Source organism: Saccopteryx leptura, chromosome 2 (genome assembly GCF_036850995.1).
Source record: "Saccopteryx leptura isolate mSacLep1 chromosome 2, mSacLep1_pri_phased_curated, whole genome shotgun sequence".
NCBI lineage: Eukaryota > Metazoa > Chordata > Mammalia > Chiroptera > Emballonuridae > Saccopteryx > Saccopteryx leptura.
The window spans coordinates 35,645,290-35,661,037 of NC_089504.1; the positions used below are offsets into that span (position 1 = coordinate 35,645,290).

The window sequence follows — 15,748 nt, forward strand, 5'->3', positions numbered from 1 at the left end:
CTCACAGTCGAGCCAGCAACACCGTGATCAAGCTGACAAACATGAACTCAAGCCAGCAACCTTGGCTTTTGAACCAAAGACCTCAACATTCCAGGTTGACACACTATCTACTATGCCACCATAGATCAGGCAACAATTTTTTTTTTTAATTTTTCTTAAGTGAAAAGGAGGGAGGAAGAGAGACAGAGTCCCGCATGCACCCTGACCAGATCCACCCAGCAAGCCCTCTATGGGGTGATGCTCTGTCCATCTAGGGCCATTGCTCCATTCCTTGGCAACTAAAGCTATTTTAGTGCCTGAGGTGAAAGCCATGGAAGAAATCATTCACCCATCAGGGCTGAAGCAAAGTTCTTTGATATAACCCCTGCCTACATTGGCTTCTTCAATGTAATGAGTCAGTCGTAAAGAACAGCAAGGCGAGACAGGTCACACAGGAGCTCCTTCCTGGAATTCATAAACACAAGTCCACTAGGGAGACTTGTGTCCTCAGCACCCGGGGCCAACTTGCAACTGAGCCATGGCTATGGGAGGGGAAGGAGAAATAGAGAAAGAGAAGGGAGAGAGAGAGGAATGGAGAAGCAGATGATTGCTTTTCCTGTGTGCCCTGACTAGGAATCGAAACCGGGACTTCCACATGCCAGGCCGACACTCGACCGCTAAGCCAACTGGCCAAGGCAACATTTTTTTTTAATTGACTTGAGAGACAGAGAGAGAAAGGGAGAGTGAAAGAGAGAGAAACACTGATCTGTTGTTCCACTTATTTATGCATTCATTGGTTCTTTTATTTATTTATTTATTAATAATTTTACTATTTTTTAAATTAATTTATTTATTTTTACAGAGAGAGAGAGAGAGTCAGAGAAAGGGATAGACAGGGACAGACAGACAGGAACGGAGAGACGAGAAGCATCAATCATTAGTTTTTTGTTGCGACACCTTAGTTGTTCATCGATTGCCCCCCCATATGTGCCTCAACCGCGGGCCTTCAGCAGACCAAGCAACCCTTTGCTCTTTGCTCGAGCCAGCGACCTTGGGTCCAAGCTGGCAAGCCCGTGCTCAAACCAGATGAGCCCGCGCTCAAGCTGGCGACCTCGGGGTCTCGAACCTGGGTCCTCTGCATCCCAGTCCGATGCTCTATCCACTGTGCCACCGCCTGGTCAGGCGATTGGTTCTTTTATTTTATTAATTTTAATTTATTGTGTTTACATGGATTCAAATGTCCCACTGAATATATAACACCTTCACCCTTTACCCCTCATTGGTTGATTCTTGTATGTGCCCTGACCTGGGTCCGAACCCACAATTTTGGCCTATTGAGACAACACTCTAACCAGCTGAATTACCAGGCTAGGGACCAACAATCTTGATATTTAAAAAATTCTAGGATTAAGACGTTCAAGCCCTAGAATACCGATCCTACACACTTCAAAGGCTCTTCTCTCCTTTTTTCAGTGGTGGATCTTCGAGCTAGTGAGATTCTTGGAGGATTGCTCTTCAAAGTGGTGAAAGTCATATGGTCATATACTGCCTTTTCCCCTAGTCTCAGTTCAGTTCTTTCCCTTTCCCAGAGTTTCCCCCAGTTTTTAAAAAGAGGAAATTATAATACTCAATTGGCTTAACAAAACCTCACATTTAACTAACCTAGCTGAAACAACCCAGTCTCATGTTTACTATATATATAAAGGCTTTTTTTTTTTTACAAGAAGAAGGAAAAAAGCTGATCACTGTTTTAAAGTACACTACTCATAAAAATTAGGGGACCTGGGAACCTGCAGATACTCCTGTACTTTCAGCCTTTTTATTTTTTTGGATTTTTCCAAAGTGAGAAGTGGGGGGTGGCAGGCTGATAGACAGACTCCCACATGCGCCTGATTGGTATCCACTCAGCATGCCCACCAGGGGGCGATGCTCGCCCATCTGGGGCCATTCTAGTGCCTGAGGCAGAGGCCATGGAGTCATCCTCAGCACTGGGGCCAACTTTGCTCCAATGGAGTCTTAACTGTAGGAGGGGAAGAGAAAGAGAGAGAGAGAAAGAAGAGGGCGAGGGGTGGAGAAGCAGATGGGCGCTTCTGCTGTGTGTCCTGGCCAGAAATCAAACCCAGGACTTCCACACGCCAGGTCAACATTCTACCACTGAGCCAACTGGCCAGGGTCCTTTCAGCCTTTTTTTTTTTTTCTTAAGTTGGAAATGGGGAGGCAGTCAGACAGACTCCCACATGCGCCCAACCGGGATCCACCTGGCATGCCCACCAAGGGGCGATGCTCAGCCCATCTGGGGCATCGCTCTGCTGCAACCAGAGCCATTCTAGCGCCTGAGGCAGAGGCCACAGAGCCATCCTCAGCGCCCGGGCAAACTTTGCTCCAATGGAGCCTCGGCTGCGGGAGGGGAAGAGAGAGACAGAGAGGAAGGAGAGGGGGAGGGGTGGAGAAGCAGATGGGCACTTCTCCTGCGTGCCCTGGCTGGGAATCGAACCCGGGACTCCTGCACGCCAGGCCGACGCTCTACCACTGAGCCAACCGGCCAGGGCCCCTTTCAGCCTTTTTATAATGCAGTTTCACCAATGAAATAAAAGTTGGTTTTGCATCTCATTTGCATAATCAAACAACTTTCTTTGACTTGTCGTTTGCTTTTCTGATGTTCTTGTTTAATAAAAAAAAATCAAATGCTTCTTTTTTTAATCACTTCATATTCATTTTGAAATATCCTCTAATTTTTGTGAGCAGTATACTTCCCAGCTGCCACAGCCAGGACGGAGAGAAGGACGGGTGTTAAGGCACATGGCAATGGCAATTTGTTCAGTCAGTTCTGTTGAGGGTGGAGTGCTGCTGCCCATACCTCCTGATCATCAGTGTTGCTCGAGCACCGAAGAAGAGTGGCCCAGCCTTTTGGGTGCAGCTGTAAGGATGTGATGCAGTTTCCACGGTCTCTCTCACCAGGAACTTCAGGGGTTAAGACTTCAAGGCTATTACGTGGTGAAACTCCTGAGATACAAGAAAAGTAGAATGTGGGATTTGTATTATCAAATGACTAAGGCAGCTTATTAAAGCTTTGATTTATTTATTTTTATTTTTATTTAGAGAGAGAGAATCACCAATCTGTTCCTGTATGTGCCCTGACCAGGGATTGAACCAGCAATCTCTGCATATCAGTACAATGCTCCAATGAACTGAGCTATCTGGCCAGGGCAAAGTTTTGACTTCTTGGGTGGTGAACACACAATATAATATTCAGATGGTGTATTATAAAATTGCACACCTGAAATCTATACAATATTATTAACCAATGTCACCCCAATAAACTCAATAAAAAAAGTTTAAGAAATTTTTAAAAAATTTAAAAAGCTTTGATTTCTGTAGCCAGCCGCCATACCTTCATTCCTTTGTCTGCCTTATGCTAACACTTGTTTAAAACACACACACACACACACACATGTGTATGGAGTGTGTGTCTTTGGAGTGATGGTATGGGGAAAGGTATGACTAGAACTAAAGAATCCAAGTTCCTACAGCAGGAATCACCAATGACCTAAAGCTAAGGCATTAAAACTAACTAGGGGTCCTTTTGATTTGGATTATATCTCAGAAAGCTCTTCCTTTAAGTAAAATCAAAGTTATGTGACAGGAAAGGAATCTGGGAAAGTAAAAGATAACAAGTCTCATCTCAGAGAACGTGGTGTTCTTTAGTACACAGAAGGAAAGAACGGAAGCCAGGAATACTGCCATTACATAAATTAAAGACTATTCTGTACACAAAGAGCAGGACTATGGCTGCCAAGGACAGTACTGTATACAACAAACAGACCTATAATTTTGGAGGTGAGAGAGGACACTTCACATAGAGGCATGTCAAAACAAGGGGTGGGAGACATGCCAATCATACATATTCGCGGTCCTCTGCTGTGGCCCATCATTTCCTTCCAGCCGAGCCCCCAATGAAAGTGACTGCTGCATTAAGCCACTGTTGCTTCTGGGAGTATGGCATATCCCTCAGGTGTGTGGAGAACCACTTTTACAGACATTGAGAAAACAGCTTAAAAATATAGTATCAAGAGAAATACTTCAACATTCCTTTGAAGATAATGAGCTTCCTCTGTCAGAACCTTTGTGAATTGTTTCTCAAAAAGATGTATCTTCTTTTAAAAGATTCCCATTAGATTCCTACAGCATTGGTGGAAACTGGTGAAGCTCTAAGTTACACTGTTACAACCAAAGTATATCTAAATAATGATTTCACATGTGATAAAACTTTAATAATTTTTGAGAAAAACAAACTCCTGTTTCAAGAATTAATTTTGAAAATACACAAAAGCAGGAAAGAAACCCATTCTAAATAGCTAGGTGGTGGTGTCTAAGCTGTGCTCCTTGGAGTTCCTCAAGAGCTGGCAAAAGGGGGGACCACCTGGGGACCAGGGCAGACGGGGTGGGGAAGACCACAGGGTCAAGGGCTTCCCTAATTTCACCTGAACCAGAGTCACTCCTCTTTCATTTGTGCTACATCCCTAAGAATCCACAGCAAATTTCATGTCAAAAATAGAGTTTTAATCCTGAAATGAGTTTGGAAGCCTCTCCTCTTTGCAGCTATGCATCTGCCAAAGTATGGTGTTAACCTATTCTGACACCTGAAGATCCAGGATTTCCCACAAAAAACAGCAACCTTACCGCCCTGCCTTCTTCTCCCTTACCATTCCCTTATTTGCTGTCCTGTCTGCCCGGGCTCCCAACACATCATCTCTTCTCCCAGACACAGCTCTGCTATACAGTTTTGTTTTGGGGTTTACCAAGGTAACAAGCAAGCATGTGAACTATTGTTCTTAAACTAAGTTTCCTATTTTCTCATGGATGGTTAGGTTAACCAATAAAGATTTTTCTCTATTTAGAGCCTTGGCTTGTTTCCCTTAGCCAAGGAACAAGGAGAACAGGTAGAATCTGAAAAAAAAGTTTCTGCTACAAACTGAAGGAGAAATGTTACACATCTGGGCATAAATCTCTCAGAGGAGTTTTTAACCTTAAAGTGAAATGTTACAGTCTCAACAACCAGAAGAAAGAGGATAAACTATAAGTTAGGTTAGGAAGGGCTCTCAAACCATTCTACTAACATAAGTAGTCATGTATGCATTTATTAAGCACTTAAAAGGTCATGACATGCAGGGAAAACATGCAGTACTAATCTAATTATAATACTTCCCATAAATATCTAGGTAGGAAACATGCTTATCAGCAAAAGATGATCCCAAATTACACACACAAGAAAACATATCTAGCCATCAGTCTACAAAGAAAACAAACGAGATGTGGTGTGGGAGTTCAGATGTGGATTAGACGGAGGTGGCACGAGATGTGAAATCTGCATGGGTAGAAAGCATTTCAATTAGAAGGCTGAAGGAACAGACTAAGCAGCCAGCTCTGCCAGAGTGGCTGGGGAACAAACGGCCAAAGCAGAGCGGAGTCAGATTGTAGCTCACTTTATCCCGCAAGCGCCTCTGTGTCCATCAGGATGGCTCAGATAAGGAAATGGCAGAGTAAATCCTGCTGGGCTGGGCCCAAGTGCCGTTCACAAGCACCTGATAAACTCATCCCCGTACATTTATACAGCACTCTCACATTTATGATTTCATTTAATTTCCATAATAACCTTGACTGGAATCTAAATTTCCCAACTCCTTCCTCTCCAAACTACACTAAGCTACATCCAGGAAATTAAACCAAAGCTTAAATTCCAACAAAGGTTTAAGCCCAAGATACTCTGTTTAGCTTTTTGAAAAAGATAACTGAGGGGCAAGGAACAGCCTCATCTCTATTAGCTAACTTTATGGATTAAAACCAAACCAAAGAAAGCTATTTCGTAGAATCTGTTGTTGCAGGATTATAAAATCCAACTTTTAACCTACCTTCTCTTTGCGAGGCTCGTGACATGTGTTTCTCAGAGGATGAGTTAGAATCATTATGATGACAAGGTGAACCAGAAACTCTAGGACCAGATGAACTCGATGAAGTGCTCAGATCTTAAAAATACAAAAAGTTCTGACAATACACCGAGCAAAATTCTGGTAATGTCTCTCAACTTCTTAATCATCTACCTGAACCACACTGTTAAAATCCATCTGAAACATGGCAAGTACATGTCCACTTAAAACTGGCTTATAACTAAGGCTGAGGTAGGACAGTTATTTGAAGTGTTCTATCTAAGGCCTAGTCCCTTTCTAAAATCTTTTATCCCAATGCCTAGCATAAGTAAATAAAAATGATAAACCAAATAAACATAGGAGCATCCAATTTGATAGGAATGAGAACTGAGCTGTTCAGCCCATTATTTAATGTTAGGATAGGGTACAAACAACAGGCTCATTTCTGAGAACATGGACAGATCCTTCTTAAAGCATACCAAAAACATCTATTATCATTCCTGACATTATGTATTATCTTTGAAACGCAATACAAACTTCACAATGAAATCTGTGGAAAAATAAAAATGAATACCAGATAGCTGAATTTAATGTAGTACTCCAAAAATCAATCTCTATTTCTAGTGGCCCACAGTTCTGTGGGGGCTTCTTATTAATTTAGTTCACTTTGATGTTATTAAATATCAGAATTACCCTTAGAAGTCAGAAAACCTTCTTGGTTTTTTAATAAAAAAATTCCAACTAGGGCTTTAAATCACTACTTCTCAGAAAGCTAAAGTTGGTTATTAATGTTTGACTGAAAAAAAAATCTGAATCCAAAAGGATTATATCCCTTGCTTGCAAATAAATAAGTTCATAAAACTTAAATTTCTACTTTGAGCAGTGAAATTGGGCTACTGCAGTAAAATGAGACCTGCACATTCACAGAGGAGTCCTCACAAATGGCCCTGTGCACACAGGAGAAAGAGTCTAGCATTTGAAGCTAATTTTTAATAGAAATTTATGAACATTATATGTTCTAAATATATTATTTTTCCACTGCCTACCTGTGTCTAGACATTTGGAAGTCTAGGACACAATATAGACTTCAAATTAAAACTCCATACTGACTATAATTACAAAGCTCTGCTGGATTCCAGAGAAAAGACTGATATTACAGTGTTCTCAAACTTTTTGAAGGGTTGGGGTGCATTTAAAATCCTACAAATAATTGTAGGCACAATATATTCTGAGAAATATGTTATAATAATTAAGTCAAATATTAAAGAAAAAAAAGTCCAAGCGTGTTTTTATGGTAATTAAACAAAATAAATACAACAAAATTAAATTTATTTTGATATTAAAAAACATTTTTGTTACATTTTTTGAGTTATGCTTTTTAGAATTCATAAAAAAGAGGGGTTAAAAAATTTTAAAACGACAAAAAAGTTATCTTTTTATATAGATAGATACATTCTTAGTAAGATTTAGTAAATTTGGCAGGTCCCAGTGTGAATATGTTAAGTCTTTTCATTCTTGTGTTTATGAGAAACATGAGCCTGATGTGTCCCAGCAATTTCTTCAATGTTTGGGCATATATTTGAAAGGCAAACTCTCATTTCCTCATCAATACATTGAACAATTCCTCTCTTTTTACTCTTAATTGTGTTGAGTACAGAAAACCCCCACCATACATATCATCTTAACTTTACACCAAACAAAGGATAGAAGAAACTTGCCTCCAGTCTTTCCGGGGAACATGGGGGGTAGTGTAAACAATCCAGCACCACAGCTGAACAGCCTTTTGCAACCTAATCAGGCAAGTGAGGTGAGGGGTTGGGCAGACTGTCAGTTTACAGCCAATTCCCCACACTTCTGTCCCCCAAAAATCTAAACTCCAAAAACCCTGTTGGTTTTTTGGTCCCAAACAGGCACATATTTCTCTGGAATACCATAGGCGCATCTGGAAATCTTCTAGGGCACACCAGTGCACCCTGGCACACACTTTGAGAACCACTGTCTTAGGCCATCACTTATTTTTCAGATAGTGATAATTTAGAAACACGATAAAAGACTTTCTGCCTAGCAGAGAGCTAAAGGAAATATTTTTAGAGTTAGCAGTTATTATTCCTAGATCATTTGTGATCAGAGGCACAAATTAATACTGTCAGAGATACATATAGCTCATTATATTTCCATGAGAAAAAAGTTCTCACTGACTTTTCCAAAGAAATGTCTTAATTTTCTTCCCTTCTTCCTGCTATCATTCTCAGATGAATGGAAACATATACCATTCCTATGTCTGAGACTCTTTGGAAACTTCTTCAAAAAAGAGAAGCTTACCTGAACTTGATGTAGTTCTTCTTGCTCTCAAAATGGGATAGCTGCCTACTTCTAAAGACTTGGTCAAATCAAGATCATGCAAAATCAAAAGATATCCAGAGGACGTTGAGATCAACATTTTGGAACAATCTGGCGTTAATCTCATTCGCATGAGAAAACGTGTGTGAAAAAATTTCTTATGCGGACACCCATCTTCTGTACACCTATAGAAGAAATCAAAGCAACAAAACCTAGAGTTAAGGATTCAGTGGTAGTCATATTTTTTCCTTTCAAACTAGAATTCATAGTCAATGCATACTTAGATTTACATGATTGATTTTTTTAGCTCACCATTCACTCTTTTATCTCCAACTTTCCATTTTAGATTATTATTTCTTTCTGAATTATATATTATATATATATATTTTTTTTTTTTTTTTGAGAGGAGAGGAGATAGTGAGACAGACTCCCACATGTGCCCCAATCAGGATTCACCCAGCACCCTGTCTATGGCCAATGCTTGGATCAACTGAGCTATTTTTAGCACCTGAGGCTGATGCACTCAGACCAACCAAGCTATTCTTGGTGCCTGGGGCCATACTAGAACCAACTGAGCCACTGGCTGTGGGAAGGGAAGAAGGAGAGAAGGGGGATAGGGAGGAGAGAAGCAGATGGTTGCTTTTCTTGTATGCCCTGACCAGGAATTGAACTTGGGACATCCATATGCTGGGCCAACATTCCACCTCTGAGCCAGCTGGCAGGTTCTGAAGTTTATTTTTTAAGGAAGACTTTGTTTAGGTAAACTTACTCTTTATTGTTCTGAAAATCTTTGTTTCACTCTTCTTTTTGATTGAAGGTTTAACTTTAGGTTGATATTTCTTTCTTTCTGAATATCAAGGATATTCCACTGAGTTCTGGCTTCCATTGCTGCTATTTATTTATTTATTTATTTTGCTGGCTGCTTGTTGTTTATTTTCCATGTGGTGCAAGGCACACGGTTATGGGTGTTAGGAAGGCTTGTGTGCGGTTTGGGTAGGAAAGAGCTGGGCTCCCTCAATTTCCTTTTTGGTATTTCGCTGTTTTGATTAAAAAAAAGAATCTGCCTGACCTGTGGTGGCGCAGTGGATAAAGCGTCAACCTGGAAACGCTGAGGTTGCCGGTTCAAAACCCTGGGCTTGCCTGGTCAAGGCACATATGGGAGTTGATGCTTTCTGCTCCTCCCCCCTTCTCTCTCTCTCTCTCCCCTCTCTATAATGAATAAATAAAATCTTAAAAAAAAAAAAAAAAAAAAAAAAGAATCTAACTGCTTCTGCTTGCTACAGCCTGCCTAGTCTATGGGTTGGGGTGAGGAGGGGGAAAAGGAGAGTGGAGGAGGTGGGGGAGGGGCTCTAGAGAGCCTAGCGCCTCCGGAAGTCTGGTGGCTGGTAGTGGCCACTGAGGACGGAGGCCCAGTGTTGGCTTTGCCAGGCTGGCCACCAGGCTGCTTCCTTGTAGCTTCCCAAGCCAGGTCACAGGTGATCATGCTGCTGGAGGCCTGGGGAAATTCCGAGTGTTCTGGGGACTCCAACACGGTGGTCATGAACCGCGGAGAGTGGACTTCCCTAAAAAAAAGCTTGCCCACCAGTGACCTGGGTCTGCCTTGGGGAGACCAGGATGGTGGGGGATGGCTTCTCCAGGGAACTCAGGACTTCCACAAGAGCTGTTACCAGAAATGGAACCAGGTGGCACTGGTAGTAATCATGGGTGGCCACGAGGGAGCCGCTGGAGGGGATGGCTGCCATGCTCTTGCTTGTGGATTGGTGGAAACCTCGGTGGCAGCCCCTCGTGGACCCTCAGCGCATGATCATGGGTGGCAGGAATGAGGGTGCTAGGCCACTGAGTCTATTTGCAGAGGAGACCGCGGGAGGCCACTCCACGACCAAGACACGCGGGAATCCATTGTTGCTATTTTTAAGTCTGCTATCAGTCTCACTGTTACTTTGGATAATCCGCCCCCCCGCCCCCCCCCCCCCCCCCCCCCCACTGATCTTCCCTTCGTCTCTGGAGTACTACTGCAGTTTCACTCTGATATGTGTAAATTTGGATTTCTATTTATTGGGATTCATTTGACTTTCTAAGTCTTGATTCATGTTATTTATATATTCTAGAAAATTCTCTATCACTATTTCAATATTGCCTCTCACTTATTTTCTCTATTCTTTTAAAGCACCAAATAGGTATCTGAAATAATTAACTTTTGACTCTGTCTCATAACTGCTCTTTATGTTTTCTATTGCCTCGTGGCTATATGTTGCATTCTGGGTAATTTTTCAATATTTTGCAATCTGTTTTTTAATGCTGTGTCTGACCAGCTACTTGATCCATCCTATGTGTTTTTAAATTTCCATTTAAAGTTCTTTCTTTCTTTTTTTTTTTTTCTTCTTTAAGTTCTATTTGGCTCTTTTTCAAATCTGCCTGGCTTTCTGGATAGATTTTTATTATTTGCCTATGTTTTCTATTACTCCTTTTATTTTTAAAATTGTGAACTATATCATACCTACAGAAAAGTACATAAATAAAACACATGTAAATTTTGAAAAAAAAGAACACTTGTGACTCATCACCCATGTTAAGAAGAAGAACAGCCCCTGGCCAGATGGTTCAGTGGATAAAGCATCACCCTGGCACACTGAGGTCATGGGTTTGATCCTGCGTCAGGGCACATACAAGAAGCAATGAGTGTACAACTAAATGGAAAAACTACGTGGAAACAAGTTGAAGCCTCTCTCTCTTCCTAATCCTCTTTCTCTCTCCCTTCCTCTCCTCTTTTTCAAATCAAATGAAAAATTTTAAAAAAAGAAGTAAAACAATACCAGCTTGTTGAAAGCCCCTTCTATTTCTCTACTCTGTTGTATCCTTCAGTCAACATTCAATGTTTCAAGCATAAAATGTCTCTCCTAATCTCTGAGGAAACTACTAGGTTTTTAAAATTTTAAGTTTTCTTCTCCCTATGTAGTTTCTATTCCCTCCAAAATATCTCCCCATTTGTAAAGGTCTTTATATTAGAAACTTTTCTCAAATGTCTGATTATCTTTAGCTGTCTGCTCATAATTGAGTGGGGAACTAAAAAGCTGACTGGAAACTCTGAGTGCTGGGATAGGCTTGAGCGTCACTATGTAGGGTGAAGCCATTTTTTGAGAAACTCCTACTGAGCACCTTTGGTTCACTAACTGGAAAAAACTAAGGGCCTCTGAATTCAATATTCAGTGTGTATATGGAAGGTCAATTTCCCTGATTTTGGTAAGGTACTGTAAGGCCAGTAGCCACAGCCACCATCACAGCCGCCTGGCCCGTGCAGGTTCGCATTTGATTCGGACAGACAGTAATGAAACAACGGAGCCAAGAACTGGTGGGCCATTACCTTTAATCCTAACTTGCACCTGGGTGGGCAAGAAATACACACAGTGGGAAAACACTTCCCTTTCCACTCAGGGCTCCCAAAACCACTGTCTTATCCGAGTTCCCTAGAATCAAAGATTTCTACCTAACCAGCCTTATTCACCTCTGTTCCCCATCTCCTTCTCTCTGCACAAACTGGCTTCTCCTTCAGCACCTTGCCATCTTGGCTGCTTCTCCTCTCCTCCACATGGCCTTTCTCTGTTCTGCTTTTCAGCATGGGCTCCTCTGCCCCATTTTATAGTGTAGAAAATCAAAACTTTTAATCCAATATACAAACAAGGAAGTCTCTGATACAAAGTCACTTATCTGAGGCATAATGGGATTCCTCATGAGAGTTCACCACCCCCTATCATGCAACAGTCAAGGGTGTGGGGGAAAGCTTAAGTCTTAAAACTAAGCCTTAGGCTAGAAGGACCCTACGTGCTTAGAGCTTGTCCCCCACACTCAATGCAAACTATAAGCAAGCAAACATATTATAAATATATCATATTTACAAACTTATTTGACCAGCAGGTACCCAAGCCTTCAACTGTGTCTGGTATCCTTCACTACAGAGAGTCTCTATTTTACTCTCTTAGTTTAGAGGATAAAATTGGAATCTTCTGAAATGGGAGATAATCAATCACCCAGTAGTATAGATTAAGGAAAGAAATATAAATTCTTAAATATCTTTCACTTGAATCCCTACTTTAGCTACCCCTTCTACTATAGCAGGGCTCGGGAACCTTTTTGGCTGAGAGAGCCATGAACACCACATATTTTAAAATGTAATTCCATGAGAGCCATACAACGCCCCGTGTACGTTATGCATTATCCAATAAAAATTTGGTGTTGTCCCGGAGGACAGCTGTGATTAGCTCCAGCCACTCGCAACCATGAACATGAGCGGTAGGAAATGAATGGATTGTAATACATGAGAATGTTTTATATTTTTAACATTTTTTATTTATTAAAGATTTGTCTGCGAGCCAGATGCAGCCATCAAAAGAGCCACATCTGGCTCACGAGCCATAGGTTCCCAACCCTTGTTCTATAGAGTACCCAGTTCCTCTGATTTTTGAGGATTTCATATAAATTGTCTTAAGTTCTTAACTTTCCCAACTGCCAGCTTAGAGCCTGGCTTTCTTGCACTTACTAAGTCAAGTCGTTTAAGTAAGTTGCTAAGTCAGTTGCCATTCATCTACTTATTTTCCAGATTTAAATTTTTTATTGTCATTGCTTCCTTTCCTATTTGCCTTCCTTTATGAGTTTACACCCTTTGTTTTTACATTTTCTAATTGTAGTTTTAGGGGTATCTTCTGATCCATAGACTTTACTTAGGTCTTACAATCACTTAAATATACAAATCCTCTGTTGTAACTTATTCTTGTGTACTAATTTTTTTGTTTGTTTGTTTTTTTGTTGCTAGAGACAGACAGACAGGGACAGACAGGACAGGAGAAAGAAGAAAAGAATCAACTCATAGTTGCAGCACTTTCGTTGTTGATTGATTGTTTTCTCATATGGGCCTTGACTGGGATGGGGGAGGGTGCTCCAGATGAGCCAGTGACCCCTTGCTCAAGTCAGTGACCTTGGGCTCAAGCCAGCAGCCCTCAGGTCATGTGGATGAATAATCCTCAAGCTGCTGAATAATACTATTATTAGCATTTATGTACAAATCCTTGTATGATTATATGTGTTTATTTCTAGCTATCTAGAGATATCTACCTGGGTCATATCATAACTCTAAGTTTAACATTTTAAGAAACTGCTGAACTGTTTTCTAAATGGCTGTCCCACATTCCTACAGCAATGTATGAAGTTCCACTTTCTCCAAATCTTTGCCAATACCTGTTACTGTGTTTTTTATTAAAGCCATTTTAGTGGGCGTGAAGTGGTATCTACTTGAGTTTGACTTGCATTTCCATTATGACTAATAACACTGACCATCTTTTCATGTGCTTCTTTATCATTTGCATATCCTCCTTGGTGGAATATGCCTATGCAAATATTTTGCCCATTTTTAAACGGGGTTATTTGTGTACATACATATAAGGGAGTTGTAAGAGTTCTTTAAGGACACAAATTCCTTATCAGATTTGATTTACAAATATTCTCTCCCACTCTGTAGTTTGTCTTTTCACTTTCTTAATGGTGTCATTTGATAAACAAAGCTTTTAAATTTTTGTTAGATCCATTTAATCAAATATTTTTGTCACCTCAGCTTTAGTGTTATACAAGGATTTACTCCCATGTTTTCATCTAAGAATTATATAAGGGTTTAAATTAATCTTTTTGCTTGTGGTTATCTAGATGTTCAAATTGTTTGTTAAAAAGACTATCCTTTTGCCTGACCCGGCAGTGGCACAGTGGATAGATCGTTGGACTGGAATGCAGAGGACCCAGGTTTGAGATCCTGAGGTTACCAGCTTGAGCGCGGGCTCACCTGGTTTGAGCAAGACTCACCAGCTTGAGCCCAAGGTCGCTAACTCGAGCAAAGAGTCACTCAGTCTGCTGTAGCCCTCCGGTCAAGGCACATATGAGAAAGCAATCAATGAACAACTAAAGTGCCACAATGAAGAATTGATGCTTCTCATCTCTCTCCCTTCCTGTCTGTCCCTCTCTCTGACTCTCTCTGTCACACACACACTCATAAAAAAAAAGCCATTAAAAAAAGAAAAAAAAGAATTAAAAAAAAAAAGACTATCCTTTCCATTCTGGCCTGTGGTGGTGCAGTGGATAGAGTGTCGATCTGGAACATTGAGGTCACCTTGGGCTTGCCTAGTCAAGGCACAAACAAAAGCAAGCAATGAACAACTATGGTGAGGCAACTATGAGTTGATACTTCTCGCTCCCTCTTCCCCCTCTCTCTCCTCTCTGTAAAATCAGTAAGTAAATCTTAAAAAAAAAAAAAAGACTATCCTTTCCTGAACCACTGAATAACTGCAAGGATTTATTTCTGTACTCTCAATCTATCCTTTGCCAGTATCATGCTGTATTTAATTTTTAATTTTTTTTTTCTTTACAGGGACAGAGAGAGAGAAAGAGGGATAGATAGGGACAGACAGACAGGAACAGAGAGAGATGAGAAGCATCAATCATCAGTTTTTTGTTGCGACACCTTAGTTGTTCATTGATTGCTTTCTCATCCGTGCCTTGACTGTGGGCCTTCAGCAGACCGAGTAACCCCTTGCTTGAGCCAGCGACCTTGGGTCTAAGCTGGTGAGCATTTTTTTTTTTTTTTTTTTGCTCAAAATTCAGTTGAGCCCAGGGTCTCGAACCTGGGTCCTCAGCATCCCAGTCTGACACTCTATCCACTGCGCCACCGCCTGGTCAGGCCATGCTGTCTTGATTACTATGGATTTATAGTAAGTTCTGAAATTAGAAAAGTAGTATTCCAATTTTGTTTTTATTTTTTAAGACTGTTTTTGCTATTCTAGGTCATTTACATTTCTATATAAATTTTATAATCAGCTTAACACTTTGTCCAAAAAAAGGGGGGACAGCTGGAATTTTGATAAAAATTTGAATCTAGACTAATTTGGACAGAACTAGAGTCTGTTAATCCATGAACATGGAAAGTTTCTCCATTCATTTACATCTTGTTACAGTTCTTTTTTTTTTTACAGAGACAGAGAGTCAGAGAGAGGGACAGATAGGGACAGACAGGAAGGGAGAGGGACAGATAGGGACAGACAGGAAGGGAGAAAGATGAGAAGCATTAATTCTTCATTGTGGCACCTTAGTTGTTCATTGATTGCTTTCTCATATGTGCCTTGACGGGGGAGAGGGGCACTGGAGTGAGTGACCCCTTGCTCAAGCCAGTGACTAACTTGTTCATATTATGATTAATATCTTACAGAATCCAATGTTCTTTTATTTAGAATATTTATACCTGCATCCATATTACAGACTGATTTTGCGTTTTTTCTTCTAATACTATCTTTGGTGAGTGTAGGTATCAAGGTCATACTAGCTTCATATATGAGGTGATGAGAATTCTCTTTTTCTGAAGTCTGAATAGTTTAATAAAATTAAAATGTTCTGTGTTTTTATAATATTTCATAGAAGTCACCAGTGAAACTAGCACATCTGCTGTTTTATTAATAGATCAGTTCGGACTGATT

General features: G+C 40.7%; 1 protein-coding gene and 1 pseudogene across 3 annotated transcripts in view; both read right to left on the reverse strand.

Annotated features, from left to right (window-relative positions):
- Positions 1-15,748, reverse strand: part of DCAF10 (DDB1 and CUL4 associated factor 10) — a 55,126-nt gene that overhangs the window by 8,797 nt on the left and 30,581 nt on the right. The window contains exons 4-7 of one of the 3 annotated variants that reach the window (XM_066367615.1): positions 8,226-8,428; positions 5,889-6,002; positions 2,837-2,982; positions 319-468 (exon numbers count right to left, since the gene is read on the reverse strand). In XM_066367615.1, coding sequence (XP_066223712.1) covers positions 427-468; positions 2,837-2,982; positions 5,889-6,002; positions 8,226-8,428 — 505 coding nt within the window. In that variant the 3' untranslated portion in view covers positions 319-426. Of the gene's footprint in view, positions 1-318; positions 469-2,836; positions 2,983-5,888; positions 6,003-8,225; positions 8,429-15,748 lie in introns of those variants that run through there. The other 2 variants (XM_066367613.1, XM_066367614.1) reach the window with 2 other exon arrangements.
- LOC136393636 (pancreatic progenitor cell differentiation and proliferation factor pseudogene) lies at positions 9,532-10,104 on the reverse strand (annotated as a pseudogene).